This window comes from Dichotomopilus funicola (assembly GCF_033296635.1).
Source record: "Dichotomopilus funicola strain CBS 141.50 unplaced genomic scaffold C8A04scaffold_30, whole genome shotgun sequence".
Taxonomy (NCBI): Eukaryota; Fungi; Ascomycota; class Sordariomycetes; order Sordariales; family Chaetomiaceae; genus Dichotomopilus; species Dichotomopilus funicola.
This window is the reverse complement of record NW_026944051.1, coordinates 231,688-254,608: the sequence shown is the minus strand read 5'-3', so window position 1 is coordinate 254,608 and position 22,921 is coordinate 231,688. Positions and strand designations below refer to the sequence as shown.

Below are 22,921 nucleotides of genomic sequence, written 5' to 3'. Positions count from 1 at the left end.
GCCCCTGCGTTCACCCAGACGCAGCCCCTCCCCCAATCCAATTCCGAAAGGGCAGCACTCGACTGCCCTGCGACTCTCCATCCATCCCCACACCACACACCGAGCCAGGCACAACAGCTGCCCCCTCCCAAAACAACGCAAGACACCATGCGCCCAGAAATGAATGGCCGGCCGCCGGTGCCTCGGATCTACCGCTTCTTTGGGACTGGTCTGGGAGCAGTGATGTGGTTCTGGGTATGTTTGACACTCAGGGAATGAAAGGGGAAAAGCCGTGAACTAGGATTTGGAAACTGACTTGTTTGTGTGCTCAGATTTTCTACCGGGCGAAGCAGGATGGTATGGCTCCCTAGCTACTCAACAAGTCACTCAATTGTCGAAATACAGTACTGCGAAAGGCGCTGGGAATGACAGCTAACATGGTTTTACAGGGCCGGTTCTCCTCGGCTGGAAGCATCCTTGGGACCACTAGACGATGTTGGCGAGGTGGGCAGAGCGGGGAATTGGGAGGAAGGACGAATGTCTTTGAAAGCGAGCTCATGCTGAGTGCCTGGGGATGAAGCATTGTACATATATTGGCGGTGCAGTGCGCTCTTGGATTCACCCACAAGGACGGGCCGGGCTGGGTTATACCATGAGGTAGTCTTCATCGCACGCCCTGGTCCTTGGGGGGACTATGAGAGGTCTGTCTGGTGATGGACAGCGGGCCATTGGCGGGGTCGGAGGGAAATTCCAAAAGAAATGAACAGTCCAACGTCTTCCCAAGGAATTCGCTAGGGTTCTCTGCCGGTGTTCAACGCTTCTTAGTACATCTACAGCACCATCCCATTGAGTCCGTAAGAACCGAACCATAAGCGCAAAATTGAAATCCAATGTATTCGGCGGCTGGTAACTAATTCCCGATGCTGGTCTATATTCTATCAACCGGCGAAACACTGGCGTCAAATGAATTGATTGCTAGCAACTACCTAGACCGACCAGCATTTTCGAGCTCCAACATCTTTAACAGACTCTATTTTTGTCCTCACAACCCGGTCCACTATCGCTTCTTCGAAACGAGGGCCATTGGTTTTGGTAGGTTGAATTGAGGAGCCCCCTTTCTAAAACCGTTGTCTAACCACAACGACTTACTCGGTAACCGACTCTCGCGAACGCCCTCAATCTAGGGGAAGAGGACCCTAACGAACTGCTACCCGGGCCCGCACGACCAAGCACCCGCCTCATCTCTGTCGATAATGTACTACAATACTCTTCCGACATACCCTCGGGCTAGCCAAGGGGCCCATCCGTGTATCGTCCAACCTGTGGCATTACGCGACGTCGTACGAGCCAGGGCGGGCTACCGAGGCTCACCTCTACTTGTACCGGCTGGCAGATTGTCCCGCCTAGAACGACAAAAGTCAGTGAAAAGCTGGTTGTTGGCGCGTTCTAGGATCTTGAGGGGGGCCATGAGCGGGCATATCGTCCTGAGCAAGAGGAGGTTAGGGAGTGGGTATCGAAGAAGCTGGGGAAACACAAAGCGCCGACATACGTATTTGGCTTGGGGAGGATAGTATCACAAGAGGATACCCCTAACAAAGAGTGGGAAAGTGCGTAAATTTAAGATAGTGTAGTCAGGAATAAGCTGTTGGAGGTTAAATCTAGGCTTTAAGGCCCGAGAGGACAGGAATCCCTCTCTTCTTTTCTTCTCTTGTATATTAACCGGGGCCGGGGCAAAGAAAATTAGATTGGAAAACAGTTCACTGCTAGGATCAAAATGAACTAGATATATTGTTCAAGTGAAAGACTGCGAAGTGAAGTTTATCATTATTTACTTCGTCGTTATCAGATCCTTCGTCTCCCGATCATGGAGGACGAGATTGTAGTCAGCTAGTATGACCCGCTGTATACCGTATTAAAATCGACGTTGAGCCCCTACTTATATAGGTTACGCTAGGTTGCCTAGATAAAGTCGGTGCCCTATTACCAGCATTATCATTAGTAATTCTGTCACAGTATATGTGGCCGTTATATTAGGAGACATCGTCTCTCTAGTAGGCGTTTCTGATCCGATCTCCAATCTTGCAGCTCAGCGTACAACAGAAACGAGGTTCACATAAACCCCTACCCCCGACCGGCCAGCTGGTTGGAGAGGCTGTTTCTTACCGAACGAAAGGAAGATAAAATGAACGGGGCAGTAAACTACCACAAGGAGGCTGAAACCCAAACGAACGGAAGCATCAGGGACAGTAGTATAGAAGAGATTTTGAATCGGTAGCACATTATAATTCCTCTAGTCGAGGTCATCCGAGACCCAAAACAGTCCATATACTAGTATGGTCCTTGAATCCACCGCTTTATTAATACTATTGTTTTCTCCTAGTACTTGTATAGATAAGACTATATATCTTCTCGAAAAAGCGGCCACTCTCTATTGCCTGTAATTTCCCTCCACGGTTCAAGCTTATGCCTATGGGGTACCTTAGGTATTTAAGTACGGCTTAACATCCGTTCTTGAATCACCTTGTACTGCTTTCTCGTCTTGGTATGTTTCAGCAGCGTTTGCCTTGCCTTCCCAAACAGCCGTGCGAGCGGTTGAAATACCCAGTGCTCCCCGCTCCACGCGAGTATGAAGTACACAACCCCAAGGCCAATGATGGCCATCTTGAAGTCCCAGCTGAGATAGGTGAATTGCATCAATTTGTACAGCCAGCCAGGGGGATAGAGGACCATGAGCAGCGAAATGCAGAGGGTGACGGTGATGGTCGCGACAAATGGCCCTGTTGCTCATGTTAGTTGGAACCATTCATCAACACAATTACTCAAGAACGGAGATACGCACAGTTATGTATCGCAGACCACCGAAACGGCCGACCAGCGTTGAGGACCACACCGGCGAGGATGTACTCGAAGCAAGATGTCAAGAACAAGGCCGTGTTCTCCGAGTTCTCAATATTCGATTCATCGTGGTTGATGACGGGCGGGATAAACCACGGTTGCCGACGGACAGCCAAAAACGCCGCGGCCTGGATGCCAATGCAGATCAAGATCTGGCCCAGCAGCGGCGTCAGGACCTTGCGTGAGACCAGATCTGCCGTGGGCTTCTTCCGGCACAGCTCCGGGAACGGGCCCGCCCAGCTCATGAAGACAGCGATGGGCAGGATGAGCGCCAGATCAATGAACAGGAACTGGAAATCCCCTAGGTTGGACGCCGACGCGTACAGGAAGCTGACCGAGGTGAACTGGATCGCCGAGTACAAACTCATGTACTTGAAGCAGCTGAAGCTGGTCACCAGCGCGGCTCGACCCTCACGAATCACCTCGGGGACGCAGCGAATGTCAAAGACGCGCGAGGTGAACGGCGCCGCGACGGACGCCTCAGCCTCGGAGAGCGAGATGCCCACATCGGCTGCCTTGAGCGCGCCGCAGTCGTTGGCGCCATCACCGCAGAAGCCGCACGAGTAATCAATGCTCTGCAGTTTCTCGACCAGCTCATGCTTCTCGTCGGGGGACATGCGCGCGAATACTTTGCCGGTCACGAGCATTCGGCGCATCACCTCGGGCGGGGCAAAGTCAACGACCCAGCGGAAGACGTCACCGCTGACGGCTAGGGAGTAGTTGCGCAGGTCGGAGATGTTGTAGGGAAGGGATGCGTCCTCGGATGGTGGCACCGGTAAGGGGAGGAGCGTGTTCGGGTCCAGCTGGTAAGCTTGGTTATCGATGCTTTCCCACTGCAGGCTGGCGCTGGGATCCCTGGCATGGCCGATGAGAAACCGGGGGATGAAGCAATGGGCGGTTTTGTTAATCATGCCGCACTCCCTCGCCACGCTGACCGCGGTCAGGATATTGTCTCCTGTAATCATGACGGTGCCAATATTCGAATCGAGTAGTTCTTTGAGAACAGCCGCCGTGGTGGGTTTCAACTTGTTTTCAAAAATGATGAACCCGACAAAGTCGAGATCGGCCTCGATTTGTTCTCGCTCCAGCTTCTGGGCCTTGACCCAACTCAGCTTTTTGATATGCTTCGTGGCACAGCCAATGACGCGGTATCCTTTGTGTGTGTAATAGGAAAGGAGCTCGTCGTAGTCGGCAGGGACTATAAAGATATGTCAGTATCCGTAACCGGATTAGCAATGGCCGCCTTGAATACGAGAATGCAACTTACATGTCTCTGGTCGGCATATCTCTCGCATGCACTCAGGCGCCCCTTTGACGTAGATATCCCCACTTGGGCTGCCAAATGTCCGAACAAGAACACTCGCACGGCGAAGCTGGGAGACAAACTCAAAGGACTTCAGAACACCAAGCTCAAACGGGACCTAAAGTCTATTAGCCAATTTCGAGGAGACACGAAGTTGCGGTATGGACGCCTTACCGATTGCTCCGAGGTTTGCCCTGTACCGTTGGCCTCTCGCTTGATGTCTGCTGGCGGTCGGGCAACTGAAGGGCGGAGGTTTCCTTGCTCTTCGTCGTTGGCATTGGCGCCGTCCAGATTGCCCTCTTCAAAAGACCACCCAGTGAACTCAAACATCTTGAGATCCAGCGGGTCGCCAACCGGTTCGCCATCCACCGTCCGCAGCGAGTGACAAGTTGCCATAGTGTAGAGCGCAGCGTTTCGTGCTTGGTTGTCCGCATCCAGCTCGCCGGTTCCTCTCCTGTGGCCTGACATCAAGTCATCGGGTTGGGTAAAGAGCCCGGTAAACCGGTTCGTAGTCCGGGACACAACGCGGACACCGAGGATGTCTAGCCCTTCCTCAGTCAACGTCCCCGTCTTGTCGAAGCACATGAGGTCCAGCTTGCCGCCTACGTTCACTCTTTGCGGGCTGATACAAAAGATTTGTTTTGCCTTCAGCCTCCTCAAGGCAAAACTGGTTCCGATAGTCAGGGTCGCAGGGAGCGCCGGTGGGACCACAATCGTGATGAGATCCAAGGCACGGATGACAATCAAATGCCATTCCAGGTCGAGTCGAATAAAGTTGACTAGCGATGCGGTAAATCCGACAAGTGCTACACAGGCCATGACGGAGATGTATCGGAACGAGTCTCGGTAAAATTTAAAGCCTGAGGGCTTAGGAAAGAGCATGGAGCGGACCAAGGCACCTTTCGTCGTGTTGAAGCCGGTTCTTACAACCATAGCAAGCGCCACGGCTTCTTCGTCTTGATTTTCCTGTGGTCGTCGGGCGCGGATGATCTTAGTGCCGCAGAATAAGAAGTTCTTTGCCACCTCGGGCAGCATAGTGGACGCCGCTAGGTCTAACCGTCGAAGGCTCTCGTCTGTGGCCGGAATTTTGGAGACGGGAACGGATTCGCCGGTGAGCATGCTTTCATTGACGATACAGTCGCCGCTGAGCAGCAGACTGTCTGCTGGAAACTGGCCAAGGCTCGGATCGCTGACTTCGTAGACATCGCCTGGCACGAGGTCACTCGATGGGATATTCCGCCCTTGAGACCGTTAGCTTTAGACCCGGCAACTTCAAAAGCCGAAAGTGTGGCCACATACAGAACCCATTTCGAAGAACGCGAACGTCACAAACAAATCGGGAAATCTCACGGAGCCGTTTCATGGTCTAGCATACACACAATCCCGATTAGCCACATACTCCAAGGCGTCACTAGAAGGTTGTCACTTACAGCTCTCGTCTCGATAAGCGTGGTTATGATACTGCCGACAGATATGACAAATATGGCAACGGCGTAGTAGTAATATTGGTCAAGCGACCAAAGAATCAAACTGGCAATTTGAAAAACGTAAAAGGGGTGGAAAACCTGTCTTTGATTAGAGCTCGTAAACAAACTAGCTTCCGGTTCGAAGTGAGAAACATACCTCATCCACAAGCAGCCGGAACACCGACTTTTGCTCGATATCAATGAGATTCTCTCCAAAGACCACATCCCGGTGCGTCTTCTCTTCGCTATCGATTCCGGAACGGATCTCGCGGACGTTGGACCACAACGGGTCTTTCCATCCAGTGGATATCTGAAACTTGTCGGTTGTTGGGTTGAAAAAGAATCGGACGTAACGGTAATCCAGCATCCGCAGGTCCCGCAGGATGGGGTCTTGATCTTCATCCATGAGATAGGACGACATTTTCCCGGGAGCTCCAAACACCGTTGACAGCGACCTCCCGTACGGCCGCGACGAGACATCCAATATCGCCATTTCGTTCCACTGGTTTTCCACCACCACCCATTCGCAGTCACGAAGAGGTGAAGGTCTGCCAACTAGCTTGATATGCCATCGCGGGAGCCAGCGAAAAATAAGCCACCCAAGTCCAACCGTCAAGAGGCACAACAGTATGTATATCGCGAAGCCCACGCGGCTCGTCCGGAAACCGGCGATGGCGATGTATAGATCCTCGTTCACCATGTACACTTTCTGGCTGTGTCGATTCGCCCCGTACCCGCTACCCGCGGAGATACTGCTGTCGTGCCGCAGCAGCAGCCGGCTCCTAACGGACCCCCTCGACTGTGTCGACGTTCGGCGGAGAAAGACATGATCTCCATAGGCGGAATTGCGCTCCATATCGGTCGAGTCGTCCTGGTCCTCGAGAAGCCGGTCTTCTTGGTCGAAATCGTCTTCGAACGGTAGCTCGTCGAGATCGTCCACCGAAGGTCGTCCTTCGTTGGGTGCGAACACCGATGCACTGAGGCTCGCGCGGTGACGGTCCTCTTCTTCGTCCTGCTCCTCCTGCTCGTCTTGGTAGAAGGAGAAGCTGGCAGTCGAATCGGCACGGGAACGGCGGTGGCTAAAGGCAGAGACACTGGTGGGGAGAGACTCGGCGACTGGACCGGCAAAGAGCTACATTTATCATCCCGTTTAGTTGTGAGTAACGTTAGGTAACAGCACCAAGATGCACAATGCATATGCAGGTCAGGTGGCAGAGGGCCGTCTAAGGTTTGCTGTATGTCTTACCTCTTCGTGTGCCATCTCGACCCCCTCAAAGATGCTCGCGCTACTTTCGTTCTCTCCATGCCGATAAAACTCGCTGCCGTTGCCATTCTCACCTCCCCCCAGCGCCCCTCTATCGACGCTCTCACGCGCCGAACCATCGCGTGAATCCATCTCGGTTTTCTCAGCTTCCAACTCCTCAGGAAGCCGACGTATGGTACCGAAACCTTATCCAGAAACCTGTGCGCATTGTCGACAGTTTCGCAACAACAATTGATTTGATAACCACTAGGCAAAGGAAGAGCAAGGCCTTCCAATGCTCCTGCTCGCCTAGCCCCCCCAATCCCGAATTTCAGCGTGTGGGGTGCGTGGATCGCAGCGCAAATGTGAGGGTCCGTGGAGTTGACAATCGACTTTTGTTGTTGGAGGAAACTAAAGCGAGGTGACGTCGCGTGGACACACCCGCTGCCGAGAAATGTACCCCGGTAGTTGCATCGCGGGGATCGTGGATTCCTTGGTTCCGGATCTGCTTGGCATTCCCGGGTTTCTGGGAGACGGCTGATTTCATCTCAAATACCCCCGGTTCGTGACGGCTTGGGCGCCGACGTCGTATAAGCCAGAAGGACGACGTTATTGAAAGTCACTCAGGTCAGTCTGGGTGCTTCATTCGATCAAAAGGGCAGAGCACACGTTACAGTGCGCGTCCGGCTGTGTTCCGACGTGACAGACCCACACAGACTGCACGCTAACTGTTGCCCTGGGCTGCTGGTCCGTAAGGAGTGCACAATATAATTACATCTAGTTGACAACGTGCTTGACGTTCAGATGGCCAATCGAGTGGTAGGAACCCATAATTTGTAAGAATGAGCGAAGAGACTGAAGACGGGTGTGGCTAGGTCACACCAAGAAGACTTCTACGTCTCGTGCAACGCTCAGGTAGCATGGCGCAGTGCGCATTGTTTGGGCATGTAAGTGTTTGTTTTGTTCCTCGGTTGTCTTTTCCCTAAAGACGAGAAATAGCGAACAAGGGGGAATTCCTCATACTCCGGGCCTGCATATCACGTTAGTGCCATGACCTTCTGAAAGAGGTGTTGGCAGTCTATCCGATTCCCACCAAACGCGTTTTTAGCAGTTGACTGCAAACGAAAAAAAAGAAAAGAGAAAAAAAAGAGGACGATAAGCCCAAGGTCCAAGCAGCCGGCCTAGCCGTGCTTTTTTGCTGGCTCGTTTCCCCAAGTGGCTCAAAGCCCGTTTGCAAATGGCCCTTGCTGCACTTCAGCTGGAGTAAAGCCCGAAGTGGACCAGTCTTTCTGCCAAGTCTCTGAAAGTGGACGGACAGCAAGTGTTCGAGGCCCAAGATACAACTTGTCTCCCTGGCATGTGGGACCAGTTGGGAGGCAAGGAACATTCGTGGGCCCCTGGAACCTTCACCGTTGGTGATGCCGAAAGTCGATGACATGTCGCCTTACCATAAGGAAGCAAGTTACTGAGCGGTGAAGGCTCGTTTTACCAGGCGCTTCCCTTTCAGGGAATTGACGTTAGAGGCGGGGAGCCGTGTGAATTGAGCTAATGTGCCACGTCAAGCAGCAAGCAGCGGTGTTTGGGGGTAAAGGCCCCAAACGCTCACCCAACAGCCACGTAAAACCCGAGGGAAAGGGGATTGGAGGCGGGACGTGAAGACGGAAAGACGGGAAAGTGACAGACTGGCAGTCTATCGTCTGCACCGTAATGCATCTCCATGTAATATCTGTTGAATTTATGGCTCTCAAGCACGTAACTGGGGCATGTTGGTAACGTTATGTAGCAAACGCCTGAGGCGGCGAAGTTGAGAAAAAGTTCGAGGAGGGGGACCCCCATGTTGCCTTGAGCGCGCCCACACACCACACAAGCCACTGCCCCGCAAATTTTCTTAGAAGAATGCCCCAGCGGTGCAGCTTTTCCCCTCCCTCAACATTTCTCCAGCAGAAAGGAAGCCACAGACCTTCTTCGGCCGGTTTTTAAGTTTTTTGTCAACCGACAACTTTCTTTTCTCCTCCACCATCCCCGACCCGCTCCTACATTATCCAAATCTATCTTCCGGCCACCTACCATCCCATCACTCAGTCAATCAAACAATCATTGCCATGGCTGAGCCGATCAAGAACAAGCGGCCCGACCCCGCGGCCCCGTATGTTTTCCCCGTCGCGATAAAGAAAAAGCCCCCAAACGCCGGCCACCCGCGCACAGCACGGAACGGTCACGGTCGCGATAGGAAGATTCACTAACACGCGTCCGGTTCAGTACCCCTCAGAACACCCCGGCGAACGCCGCCCCTATCTCGTCGCACGCCCAACAGCCAGGCGTCGACAGCATCAAGGAGGGTTAGTATTTGATGTCTCTCGTCGTCGGCCCCCCTGCTGCCCAACGGAGCCCAGCATTCCGATTTTAATTTTCACCCGCTCACCACTGCATGCAAACAGAGGATCTCACAGCCGCCTCCATCTTTGCCAAGGACCCCCGCCTCGTGTCGCTTATCCAGGGTCGCCTCGGTTCCCTGATCGGTCGCTCGTCCGGCTATGTTGAGACCCTCCCCGCCGAAGTCAAGGCTCGCGTCTCGGGCCTGAAGGGCATCCAGAAGGAGCACTCCAAGCTCGAGGCCGAGTTCCAGGAGGAGGTGCTTCAACTCGAGAAGAAGTACTTTGAGAAGTTCACCCCTCTGTATGAGCAGCGCTCCGGTATCGTGAATGGCAAGAGCGAGCCTACCGAGGACCAAATTAAGGCCGGTAAGGAAGACGAGGAGGAGGAGGAAGAGGAGGACCAGGATGAGGAGGAGTCTGCCGAGAAGGGCAAGATCCAGGGTATTCCGGAGTTTTGGCTGTCCGCCATGAAGAACCACATCTCGCTCGCCGAGATGATTACCGACCGCGACGAGGAGGCTCTCAAGGAGCTCATCGACATTCGCATGGAATACCTCGACAAGCCCGGCTTCCGCCTCATCTTTGAGTTCAACGAGAACAACTTTTTCACCAACAAGACCGTTACCAAGACCTACTACTACCAGAACGAGAGCGGTTATGGCGGTGACTTTATCTACGACCATGCCGACGGTGACAAGATTGACTGGAAGAGCGGCCAGGATTTGACCGTACGCATTGAGCAGAAGAAGCAGCGCAACAAGAGTAAGTGAACTCCTCATAGATCTGGCCGACCATTCACACCATTCTTTTTCAACTAACAAAACAAATCACAGCTACCAAGCAGACCCGCATTGTTAAGAAGACCGTCCCCACTGAGTCCTTCTTTAACTTCTTCTCGCCCCCTAAGGCCCCTTCGGAGGAGGACGACGACGCTGCCTCCGACATTGAGGAGCGTCTGGAGCTCGACTACCAGCTCGGCGAGGACATTAAGGAGAAGCTCATTCCTCGTGCGATTGATTGGTTCACCGGCGAAGCCCTCGCTTACGAAGAGATCGACGAGGATGATTTGGGCGAGTTTGATGATGAGGATGATGAGGACGAGGATGCCAGTGAGGACCAAGACGACGAGGATGAGTCTGAGGAGGAAGAGGTAAGCTCCCTAGGGAACCGTTTATGGTTCTTTTTCTCCTCGTCGCCTAAACGCTTGCGCTAACACCGTCTAGGACGATGGCTCCTCGAAGCCGAAGCAGGAGCCTACTGAGTGCAAGCAGAGCTAAGCGACCACCTCTCTCTATGACAATCCGCCGGCGTTCTTAACAAGGATGCCAAGCCCGTTGGCCCGTCAGTTGGCTCCCACATTCCATAATCATCTCCTTACACACGGCGTTCAGATACGTTCCGCGGCTTAGGTGCGGGCGGCATGCCTTGTTGCTGTAGATGTAGCTTAGGGGGGCACCAAGTCCTAATACGAGGGGAACGTCTCTTGCAAGCACGTCCAAGTTCACTGTGTTTTCTGGGAGTTTTTTCCGTACTGCTTTTCTTTTTCGGGGAAGGGTGGCTGGAGGATTGGTTTTTGCGGCTCACTAGGTGCTTTTCCCCAGTGGCGGCACAGAGCAAGGCGGTATAAAAAAAAGAAACCGACCAAATGTTTTTGCTTTGCAGAACGGGAATTTCGGGAACACAGACAGCAGTGGGTGTCACACGTTAGGTCGCAAGATTCAAACTAGTACGTTGCAGATGTGATGCTTTTCCTTGAATTTTTTGGTGCTTGTGACATGGCCATTCAGAAAAATGGGGGTGAAAATAATGGTACCTCCGGGTTCGGTGGTTCGGCGTGGCGTTCCGATTCGGAGTCACGGAGGTATCGGCAAGGCTCTTTCCCCGAGGACGCCGACCGTCGAGCGTCTTCCCACATTTCCACATTTCCCACATGGCACGAAGGAGGCATTTCGGTCATTGATCAAAGATGACTGTGCTGGTAAACAAATACCCGAATCTCCTAGGTGTCATGTAGGAAGAATATTGAAAGGTGATAAACCGGGTAATTGTTTTACTTCTCTCGGTGTTGCTGGACCTTAAGGTTTTACCCACGCACCCCTTCATGTCTTAGTGGCCTGTTTGGAGATTTCAGCTGCATGGACTCGACCTCATAGTGGGGTTGACGGCCCCAAGAAACCAGGTTAGTCAACAGAATGAGTCTTCAATCCTCAAACCAAAGCACCGCAGCGGGTAAAATGGAAAATTTGAACCACATAACGACCGTCGTGGCCAATGCAAGCTGTTGCCGGGGGTCTCGACCGAACCGAGGAGTCAGCGTCAGCGGCTGATATTTCGTCATGAAAGTCTTTTACGTTTCTGCAGTGAGTCAACCCCGCTATAAAACCTCCTGCCCCACCATAACGTTAAATAACATCCCACCTGAACCGTGGGGTTCTTTTGCTCGTGTCAATCCATCAAGTGCCAACCTTACACAGCGCCCTTTAAAAGCTCCACGATTTCTCCTAGCCTCATCCATACCTGCAAGTGGATTCTGGTTAAGCCCAAAAAAATAAATCCACCGCGTCCGACTTCCGACCTCTTTCCTTCTTTTTACCATGACAAGCCCAAGAGACATCGCACGAGGCGCCCACGCCCACAGTTCGGTTTCATACAGCCTCAGCAATTCTCCCACGATGGCCTTCCATTCGCCGCCCGCCAGCGGTAGCTACCTGACGGGATCGTCATTCCCACACCGGGCCACTCCGGGGGGTGCTACTGGTGCGCCCTCGGGCAAGCAACTCAAGCCCTTCAACACCGAAGATATTAAGATCCTGCTCTTGGAGAACGTCAACCAGACTGGCCGGGACATCTTGACGGCGCAGGGCTATCAGGTCGAGTTTTTGAAGACTTCGCTGCCGGAGGATCAGCTCATTGAGAAGATTAGGTGAGTTTGGATGTTTGTGGATTTTACTTTGTTTCTTCTTCGGTGGTTTTGTTTTTCGGGGCTTCTCCGTATTCGGAGTTGCACCGCATCTTTTACCCCTGGACGAACCCACCCCCAAAACCCCGTGCAGAGAAGTTGTTACACATGGTTCAAAACTAAGCTATTGTATTGGGAATTTGAGGCTTGAATTTGCTTGCGAATTGGACGGAAGTGTGGGCTTGGGATTCTAATATCTCATTTTTGCCTGTTATAAGTCGGCCACGGGGGTGTACTGGGATAATTCCATAAAATAGCGGCTGCTGACTCAGAATAGGGACGTACATGTCATTGGCATCCGCTCCAAGACAAAACTTACCGCGAAGGTGCTGCAAGAGGCCAAGAATCTGCTGGTGATCGGCTGCTTCTGCATTGGTACCAACCAAGTGGACCTGGACTACGCGGCCAAGCATGGTATCGCCGTCTTCAACTCGCCGTTCGCCAACTCGCGCAGTGTCGCTGAGTTGGTGATTGCCGAGATTATCACGTTGGCCCGGCAATTGGGCGATCGCTCCCTCGAAATGCACCGCGGCACCTGGAACAAGGTGAGCGCCAAGTGCTGGGAGATCCGCGGCAAGACGCTCGGCATTGTCGGGTACGGCCACATCGGCTCGCAGCTATCGGTCCTCGCTGAGGCTATGGGCATGTCGGTCATCTACTACGACGTCGTGACCCTAATGGCCATCGGTTCGGCGCGTCAGGTGCCCACGTTGGAGAAACTCCTGGAGGAGGCCGACTTTGTCACACTGCATGTGCCTGAGACGCCAGAGACCAAGAACCTCATCTCGGTCAAGCAATTTGAGCACATGAAGGAGGGCTCGTACCTCATCAATGCCAGCCGCGGTACCGTCGTCGACATCCCCGCCCTCATCAAGGCGATGCGTGCCGGCAAGGTCGCCGGCGCGGCCCTGGACGTGTACCCCAACGAACCGGCCGCGAACGGCGACTACTTCGTGAACGACCTCAACACCTGGGCCGAGGACCTGCGCGGCCTGAGCAACCTCATCCTCACCCCGCACATCGGTGGTAGCACGGAGGAAGCACAACGCGCGATCGGCGTCGAAGTGGCCGACTCGTTGGTGCGGTACATCAACCAGGGCATCACGGTGGCCAGCGTCAACCTGCCGGAGGTGACGATGCGTTCGCTAACGCTGGACGAGGAGAACACGGCGCGTGTTATTTACATCCATCGCAACGTGCCCGGTGTGCTGCGCATGGTTAACGATATCTTGCGCGAGCACAACGTCGACAAGCAAATCTCGGATTCTAAGGGCGATATTGCCTACCTCATGGCGGACATTAGTGATGTCAAGACCGAGGAGATCAAGCAGCTTCGTGACAGCCTCGATTCGCTCAAATCGCGGATTTTGACGCGTGTGCTATACTAGACGTGGGAATGGAGAAAGTGGCTGACAGAGGGAGACCGGACGGTGATGGTTGGGTATATATGTCAACAGCATTTGGAGTATGCCGGAGTTTGATATGATTCTAGGCATCAGGGTGTTTCAAGGGCATATGTTCAACATTGAAGGAGCTCATGATTTCCTTTTTTCTTGTCTTTCAACATACATGCGGTTCTAGGGAAAAGTGCAGGTCGGGTCATGCGGGAGCCTGGAAGCAAGGATGGTCGACATATTTTGCATATCTGGTTGAGTGGGGAAAGCAACCCACAGAGGAGCTGGCGTAGATCGAAACAGCCATCGAAACAAAATGAACCGAAGCATCTCGTTACCCGGTTTCTTGACTTGAATGTTGTCAATTGCCGATGCCTTTGGCCCTCGTTTCCAGGTTTGTGACTTGGGTGGGAGATCAAAAAAGGGGCCCATGCTGCAAACCTGAAACAGTTCCCGGATCTCTGGGAAAACGTGCGGGAGGGGTTGTAGAAACATTCATATTCGCGAGATGAAGGAGCATAGTTACGGTATAGTTACTCGGAAAGGGGGCCACTATAGGTACTAGTGTACTACATCAAAGGGGTCTTCTCCATGTTATTAAGCTTCGTCCTCTCCTACACAATAATTACGCAGTATGGCTCGTTTTCTTCTTTCGCAACGTTCAAGGAGATGGAGGAATTGGAGAGCAATGTCTTGGCGTTGCTGGGGAATGGCGTTTGGTGGGCGGTGAGCGAGAGTTCCACATGGTTGGGGATGCAAGAGGATGGATGATGGATGGCTGGCCCGCTGTTGAACCCCGATCCCCCTCGCTTCCTGAACTGCCCGCTGTTTGCCAATCGAGGTGCTGTATTTTTCGTGAGGTGGCTGGCTCGTTAAGGGGCTCCGTCCGTCCTCCCATGATTACTGCAGAAATACAGCATGTGTGTTTTCTCGGAGCCTCCCGTTAACTAAAAGGATGATGTGTTGTGTAATGGTGTCCGACCGCTTGCTTGCATGAGCAGCCACATGGTATCTGTGGAGGGAGAGAGTGACCGAACAGTGAATTGCTCCACAGGGTAGACTGGTGCGGGGATTCGAAGATAGGAGAGAGGCTTCACTAAAGGCATCGTAGAACGCTCGTTTTCGATGTATGAATTAGTACTCTTGTCGTCCGTTTGGCTTAACAAAACATTTCCTTGACGTTACAGCACAGCGTTGAGTTGCGAGCCGAGTGCTTGGTTTTCCCGTTTTAACCCACGTTGGCCAGTGCTCTGTTTCTCAACCCCAGACTCTTGTCCCTTGGTTGAGGTCCCGCTTTACCAATTGTTACATACATCCTGGTTTCCTCTCACACCTCAACTTTGGGCACCCCCATGCATCTTTTTTTCAGCCCCCTGAACTCGAAGAAACGGCATTTCCGAGATTTTTGTGCCTGCCTTCGTTGCCGAAAGGAGCATGCCAGTTCTTGCACGCGTTCTCCGGTCCCCGATGAGGCACGCGCCTTCTTAGATTATTTTCTTCTTCTTTCCGACCTTCTTGGCAACCCCATCACCGAAGCCGTCGTCAAACGCTGAAAGCGGAGACTCTTTCGTGCCGAAACTTACATTCTTACGGTATTCTTTCACGAATGCCATCTCCAATCCACAGCGCATCCACCCTCCAAGCCCGCCTCTCCTGCATCCTGCACCGCTGTCCGCCTGACTGCGCGCAACATCGACAACCTCGACATTTTTTTATCGTAGCCGCCGACCTTTTCTGCTGGCCAGCCCGCGACGACACCGGGCTCTTGAAGCCGCCAGCTCCTTAAAACCGTTCCTTATACCCTCCACCCACTTTTTCTTAGCTCCATTCGTTTGAACCCCCCCACAACCGGGTCCAATGTCGGAGAGCTATGATGTCGGCACGAGAGCGTGGCAGCCCGACGCGACGGACGGCTGGGTCGCGTCTGAGGTTATTAAGAAGACGATAGACGGGTCAAAAGTCACACTCGAGTTCCAGTTGGAAGATGGCGAGGTACGCGTTCTCTGGGCTTTGCGCGGGCTTCGAGCCCCTCTCCCGTTACAGTCCTATGGGTCGAGCTTCCCTAGTTGCTGACCTTTCGGTATGCTGTAGGTCAAAAAGTTGGAGGTCTCTCTGGAGGCGCTCCAGTCGGGGAACGACCCGTCGCTGCCACCATTAATGAACCCGACCATGCTCGAGGCCAGCGATGATTTGACGAACCTCTCGCATCTCAACGAACCTGCCGGTAAACCATCCCTGACTCTGTAGTACTGTGATGGGGGGCCCTATGCTGACACTCCTTGCGACCACCAGTCTTGCAAGCCATCCGTCTCAGATACCTTCAGAAGGAAATCTACACATACTCGGGTATTGTGTTGATCGCCACCAACCCTTTCGCACGAGTCGATTCTCTCTATGTCCCCGGCATGGTCCAGGTCTATGCCGGGAGGCAGAGGGCTACCCAAGCACCCCATCTTTTTGCCATTGCTGAGGAGGCTTTTATGTACGGTTCTACACCGGAAGGGGGGAGGCTTTGGTCCACCCGACGGAGAGTATGTTGCTGACGATTTCCTAGGGACATGTTGCGAGATGGGAAGAACCAGACCGTTGTTGTCTCCGGTGAATCCGGTGCCGGCAAGACTGTTAGCGCCAAGTACATTATGAGATACTTTGCGACAAGAGAGTCCCCCGACACCCCCGGCTCGCGGGTGAAAAAGGGCCCCGAGGCCATGAGCAAGACGGAAGAGGCCATTCTTGCGACAAACCCGATCATGGAAGCCTTCGGTAACGCCAAGACCACGAGAAACGACAACTCGTCACGGTTCGGTAAATACATCGAAATCATGTTCGACAAGGGGACCAACATCATTGGTGCCAAAATCAGGACGTATCTGCTGGAGCGGTCAAGACTGGTTTTCCAGCCTCTTAAGGAGAGGAATTACCACATCTTCTACCAGCTTGTGGCCGGTGTGACGGAGAAGGAACGCCAGGAGCTCGGTTTGCTCCCGATTGAACAGTTTGAGTACCTCAACCAGGGCAACACCCCAACCATTGACGGTGTCGACGACAAGGCCGAGTTTCTTGCCACCAAACAGTCGCTCAAGACGATTGGTGTCAGTGACGCGGACCAGGCCTCGATCTTCAAGTTGCTTGCGGGTCTTTTGCATTTGGGTAACGTCAAGATCGGCGCGACGAGGAACGACAGCGTACTCGCGCCCACTGAGCCGGCGCTTGTCAAGGCTTGTGATATTCTTGGAATTGATGCTGCTGAATTCGCCAAGTGGGTTGTTAAGAAGCAACTCGTGACGCGTGGAGAAAAGATCACATCCAACCTCACTCAAGCACAGGCCATTGTTGTTCGGGATTCAGTTGCCAAGTTCATCTATTCGAGCCTCTTCGACTGGCTGGTGGAAATTATCAACCGGAGTCTGGCCACGGATGAGGTGCTCAGCAGGGTCAACTCCTTCATCGGTGTGCTTGATATCTACGGCTTCGAGCATTTCGCCAAGAACTCGTTCGAACAATTCTGCATCAACTATGCCAACGAGAAGCTACAACAAGAATTCAACCAGCACGTCTTCAAGCTCGAGCAGGAAGAGTACCTGAAGGAGCAAATCGACTGGACCTTTATCGATTTTGCCGACAACCAGCCTTGTATCGACTTGATCGAGGGCAAGCTCGGTATTCTTTCCCTGCTAGATGAAGAGTCCCGGTTGCCCATGGGTTCCGACGAGCAGTTTGTGAACAAGCTGCATCACAACTATGCGGCCGACAAGCACAAGTTCTACAAGAAGCCCAGGTTCGGAAAGTCGACCTTCACCGTGTGTCACTACGCCGTCGACGTCACGTACGAATCGGAGGGTTTCATCGAAAAGAACCGTGACACCGTTCCGGACGAGCACATGGCTGTTCTGCGCGCCTCGACGAACAAGTTCCTCGGTGCTGTGCTCGACGCGGCCTCTGCGGTGCGGGAGAAGGACGTTGCCTCGGCAAGCTCTAATGCAGTGAAGCCGGTAGCGGGCAGGAGGATCGGTGTCGCTGTTAACCGCAAGCCGACACTGGGTGGTATCTTCAAGTCGTCGCTGATCGAGCTCATGCACACCATCAACAACACCGATGTGCATTACATCCGCTGTATCAAGCCGAACGAGGCCAAGGAGGCGTGGAAATTCGAGGGCCCTATGGTGCTGAGCCAACTCCGTGCCTGTGGTGTGCTGGAAACAGTGCGCATAAGCTGCGCAGGTTATCCTACTAGGTGGACCTACGAGGAGTTCGCGCTGCGGTACTATATGTTGGTACCATCGTCCGAATGGACGTCGGAGATCCGGGACATGGCCAATGCCATCTTGACTAAGGCTCTGGGCACTAGCACTGTTAAGGGCATGGACAAGTACCAGTTGGGTCTCACCAAGATTTTCTTCCGTGCCGGTATGCTGGCTTTCCTCGAGAACCTCCGTACCAGCCGGTTGAACGACTGCGCCATCATGATTCAGAAGAACCTCAAGGCCAAGTACTACCGCAAGAAGTACTTGGATGCCCGGGCCTCTATCATCGCCTTCCAAGCGACAACGAGGGGCTTCAAGGCGCGTGCGTCGGCGCAGGAGATGCGGACTGTCAAGGCCGCCACGACGATCCAGAGAGTGTGGCGCGGTCAGAAGCAGAGGAAGCAGTTCCTCCGCATCAGAAACGATGTTATTCGTGCCCAGGCTGCCTTCAAGGGCTACCTGCGCCGCAAGGAGATCATGGAAACCCGCATGGGCAATGCTGCTCTCATCATCCAACGCAGCTGGCGGTCCAGGAGACAGCTCCGGTCTTGGAGGGACTACCGCAGGAAGGTGGTCATTGTCCAGAGCTTGTGGCGTGGGCGGTCTGCTCGCAAGGAATACAAGGTCATCCGCGCCGAGGCTCGCGATCTCAAACAGATTTCCTACAAGCTGGAGAACAAGGTGGTCGAACTGACGCAGTCTCTGGGCACCATGAAGGCACAGAATAAGGAGCTCAAGACGCAGGTGGAGAACTACGAAGGCCAGGTCACCATCTGGAGAAACCGTCATAACGCTTTGGAAGCGCGGACCAAGGAGCTGCAGACTGAGGCCAACCAGGCCGGTATCGCTGCGGCTCGTCTCGAGGCGATGGAGGCCGAGATGAAGAAGCTGCAGGTGAGCTTCGAGGAGTCGGTAGCGAGCGTCAAGCGGATGCAAGACGAGGAGCGGCAACTGCGCGAGTCTCTGCGGGCAACAGGCTCCGAGCTGGACGTGGCCCGCGAGGAGGGCCAGCGGCAAGAGGCCGAGAAGAACTCCCTGCGGCAACAATTGGCCGAGCTTCAGGAGGCGCTCGAGCAGGCCCGGCGGAATGTGCCCATCAACGGCGAGGTCCTCAATGGCAACGTTCCGCCCCCGGCTGCTCCCACCGGTCTTATCAATTTGGTGTCTGCTAAGAAGCCCAAGAGGCGGAGCGCTGGTCCCGAGGTCCGTGAGATGGATAGGTACAGCACGACCTACAACCCACGCCCAGTTTCCATGGCTGTGCCGGGCATGAACCGCCAAACCACCTTGTCTGGCTCCACGTACATTCCCGCTGCCGATAGCATCGAGCTAGAACTCGAGTCCCTACTAGCTGACGAGGAGGGTCTCAACGAGGAGGTTACGCTAGGTCTCATCCGCAACCTCAAGATCCCGTCCCCATCGGGCAACCAGCCGCCGTCCGACAAAGAGGTCCTCTTCCCCTCATTCCTCATCAACCTGGTCACATCCGAGATGTGGAACAACGGGTTTGTCAAGGAGTCGGAGCGCTTCCTCGCCAACGTCATGCAGTCCATCCAACAGGAGGTCATGCAACACGACGGCGACGACGCCATCAACCCCGGTGCTTTCTGGCTTTCGAACGTGCACGAGATGCTCTCCTTCGTGTTCCTGGCTGAGGACTGGTACGAGGCGCAAAAGTCGGACAACTACGAGTATGACCGCCTTCTCGAGATCGTCAAGCACGATCTGGAGAGCCTTGAGTTCAATATCTACCACACCTGGATGAAGGTGCTCAAGCGCAAGCTCCAAAAGATGGTCATTCCCGCCATCATCGAGTCGCAGTCGCTGCCCGGTTTCGTGACCAACGAGAACAACCGGTTCTTGGGCAAGCTGCTGCAGGGCAACAACCAGCCGGCGTACAGCATGGACAACCTGCTGTCGTTCCTCAACAGTGTCTTCCGCGCCATGAAGGGCTTCTACATTGAGAACTCGATCATCATGCAGACCACAACCGAGCTGCTTAAGCTGGTTGGCGTTACGGCCTTCAACGACCTGCTTATGCGCCGTAACTTCCTCTCATGGAAGCGCGGTCTGCAGATTAACTACAACATCACTCGTATTGAGGAGTGGTGCAAGAGCCACGAGATTCCGGAAGGCACGCTGCAGCTTGAACATCTGATGGTAAGTTTACATGTGGATGAGTGCGCAGTGGTACGGTAACGGCAGTGCTGACTTTTCAAACTAGCAAGCGACGAAGCTCCTTCAGCTCAAGAAGGCCACCCTGAACGACATTGAAATCATCCAGGATATCTGCTGGATGTGAGTATCATGCAAGTCTCCGTTGCCATAAGGATAGTGATTGACAGTTTCAACAGGCTCTCTCCCAACCAGATTCAAAAGCTCCTGAACCAATATCTCGTGGCCGACTACGAGCAGCCCATCAACGGCGAGATTATGAAAGCGGTCGCGTCGCGCGTGACTGAAAAGAGTGATGTCCTTCTCCTCCCAGCTGTTGATATGGACGACAGCGGGCCGTACGAGATCGCCGAGCCCAGAGTCATCACCGCTTTGGAGACCTACACTCCATCATGTACGTCCTTCCCTCGACTTTTAATTAACCCCTGCCTACTCCCTTTGAAACTTTAAAACTAACGCAATTCAACAGGGCTCCAAACCCCACGCCTCAAGCGCCTCGCAGAGATCGTCTCGCAGCAAGCCATCGCCCAGCAAGAAAAGCTCGACTACGGCTCGCAAGACGGTGAGGAAGACGATGAGGATGAGGAAGGGTACGGGGAAGGTCAGAGCGCCGGTGACCTGACCGAAGTCGAGCAAGATCAACGCACCGGTCGCCCGACCAGCCTGGTGGCTGGCGCCGCTTAGTCGCCGGCGTTTGCCGCCGATCTCGAACCCGCCGATGCTTCCCCATCTCCTCCTCGGACCATGCCTGTCCCTATCATGCCCATGCCCATGTCTTTAACGCTACCGAGGCAGCGTCAACGCCAGCGGCCTGCTTCGATGCTATTTAGTCCGTGGAAATCATCGAATGATGGGGGGATAAGTCAGGCGTGTGATGGCAACTGTAATGGTGGCAATGCGCTCGAGCCGCTCGTCCAAGGGTACAGGAAGCTGAGGAATCGGGGTGGGGGTAGATGATCTTTCGATTTCTCTTTTATTTTTGCTCATCAAGATGTGCTTCTGTTTTCCGCATGTTTTTTCTATTAGCTTGTTCTTGTTTTCATCTGGGATATCTAACGACCAACCTGGGACGATGTGGAATGTGAAATGTACCTTCTTACTACTTGTACCCACTCACTACAACTACAACGACTGATACTGGCTTTAAGGTGAGAAAGGGGGAACTGGAAAGCTGGATATTAGAGATGCCCGCTGATGATGACGCTCTCTTGTGTCTTTGGTGGTTCTCTGCAGATCCTGTTTCGAGGTGCGCTTGATATTCAAAGGTTTATGCTTTTTATTTTCATGTCTCCCTGTTCGAGCTGAGGACTCGATACCTTAGCGCTGAATGGCCACTCCGCTTCCAGCTGAGGGGGCGGCGTGGATGATGAGCGTGTCCTACTATGTCAGAGGCAGCAGGGGGAGGTTGAGGGATGAGATGTTTAAACCGGATGGGAGGAAGGAGAAAAAGCAGTCGATAGGGGCGAGGGTTCATGTACCTATGCAATGAGTGATGGCGGACAGTGACTTTTACACAGGGATGACGGGAATGGGTCTACAACCGGTCTATATGCTACCTAAACCTGGAGGCTGTCAAAGGTAGAACTTGATTGGTTTTTCCTGTAAACCCTGAGAGGATTCCTTATTCAACATTATTCTTCATTCTCCTGCAGATGCTCGCGGTCTGTTTAGAGCCGAGTCTGCGAGCTTGTTGTGTTCGCAGTTTCTGTCTACAGTGCGGATTGGAGGGCCTTCGCACCCATCCCCGAAATGCAACAGCAAAAAATATTTTTGACCAAAAACCCGTTACATATCTTAGCACACTACAGCTACAAACCCCACGACTTACACCCAAGGGCTTTTCCTAACCCATATTTTCCCCAACCTCTAAACCCAAAAGACCAAACATCTTTGTGCCAAACCATAAAAAAATCGAAAAAAAGATGTCACGCACCCTCCCTAACATCATCATCACGGGCACGCCCGGAACGGGCAAGACGACCCATAGTGAACTCCTCGCTGAGCGCACGGGGCTCAAGCACATTTCAGTCAACGATGTGGTCAAGGACAAAGAGTGCCATGAGGGTTGGGATGATGAGTACCAAAGTTGGATTGTAGATGAGGACAAGGTAGTGTTTCTCTTTTGTCTTTTTGTTCTTTTATTTTCTTGTGTGACACTTTTGTCATGTTTTAATCCACTGTCAAAGTCCCACAGGCAGACATGCTAACAAGGTCAAACAGCTGCTCGACGCCATCGAGGACCAGGTCAAGGAGGGTGGGTGCATAATAGACTGGCACGCATGCGACCTGTTCCCAAAAAGCTGGATCGATCTTGTGGTGGTGCTTCGAGTCGACACGACGACACTGTACGACCGGCTGACGGCGAGGTTAGTTAACCATGTCCTATTCCCTTTGTTCGGTTTTAAAAGCGAGGATGACATCAGGCCCGATGGGCAAGAGTATCATCCATTGGGCTAATGGAAACCACAGGAAATACCCCGATGTTAAACTACAGGAGAACATCGACTCAGAGATCATGGAGGTCCTGCTACAGGAGGCTAAGGAGTCGTATGACGAGGAGATTGTGGTGGAGCTGCAGAGCGTAGAGGCGGATGAGATGGAGAGCAATGTGGAAAGGATTGAGCAGTGGTTGGAGCAGTGGAAGAAGAACAACAAACCATGAATTCCGTGGTTTACACGGGAGGTCGTTGAGAGTAAAGGGACTGTAATAAAAGCATTTTCCTTTTCACGAGTCTTGACACCGCTTAGTTCACTCACTGCCAACTACCAACATCACGGCAATCGAGTCTCCTGAGCTTTCACAAACACCTTTACACATAGGTTGACTTTAGAGATAGCCCGGAATATGCAACAACCGGGGCTGATAGGGGATGTAACTTGGTGGGGTG

General features: G+C 53.3%; 4 protein-coding genes across 4 annotated transcripts; 3 read left to right on the top strand and 1 right to left on the bottom strand.

The window, feature by feature from the left end:
- Positions 1-147: 147 nt before the first annotated feature.
- On the top strand, positions 148-469 carry C8A04DRAFT_28564 (uncharacterized protein; the record flags this gene model as incomplete). Its single annotated transcript, XM_062780686.1, has 3 exons — positions 148-234; positions 312-336; positions 429-469. The coding sequence occupies 3 exons, from the start codon at positions 148-150 to the stop codon at positions 467-469; spliced, it is 153 nt and encodes a 50-aa protein (XP_062637149.1).
- Positions 470-2,466: 1,997 nt separating this feature from the next.
- C8A04DRAFT_12034 (uncharacterized protein) lies at positions 2,467-7,039 on the bottom strand (the record flags this gene model as incomplete). The annotated part of the gene is made up of 8 exons (XM_062777193.1): positions 2,467-2,756; positions 2,819-4,072; positions 4,142-4,295; positions 4,352-5,418; positions 5,477-5,543; positions 5,608-5,742; positions 5,801-6,775; positions 6,890-7,039. 8 exons carry the CDS (start codon positions 7,037-7,039, stop codon positions 2,467-2,469), a joined length of 4,092 nt encoding a protein of 1,363 aa, XP_062637148.1.
- Positions 7,040-8,988: 1,949 nt separating this feature from the next.
- Positions 8,989-10,538, top strand: C8A04DRAFT_28562 (uncharacterized protein; the record flags this gene model as incomplete). The annotated part of the gene is made up of 5 exons (XM_062780685.1): positions 8,989-9,032; positions 9,146-9,225; positions 9,325-10,023; positions 10,095-10,411; positions 10,485-10,538. The coding sequence occupies 5 exons, from the start codon at positions 8,989-8,991 to the stop codon at positions 10,536-10,538; spliced, it is 1,194 nt and encodes a 397-aa protein (XP_062637147.1).
- A 1,317-nt stretch (positions 10,539-11,855) lies between these two features.
- Positions 11,856-22,695, top strand: C8A04DRAFT_37196 (D-3-phosphoglycerate dehydrogenase 2; the record flags this gene model as incomplete). The annotated part of the gene is made up of 15 exons (XM_062783803.1): positions 11,856-11,903; positions 12,036-12,184; positions 12,498-13,596; positions 15,481-15,606; positions 15,715-15,838; positions 15,907-16,096; positions 16,169-19,147; positions 19,181-19,953; positions 19,993-20,018; positions 20,083-20,156; positions 20,213-20,427; positions 20,503-20,623; positions 22,021-22,141; positions 22,254-22,399; positions 22,503-22,695. The coding sequence occupies 15 exons, from the start codon at positions 11,856-11,858 to the stop codon at positions 22,693-22,695; spliced, it is 6,384 nt and encodes a 2,127-aa protein (XP_062637146.1).
- Positions 22,696-22,921: the final 226 nt, after the last annotated feature.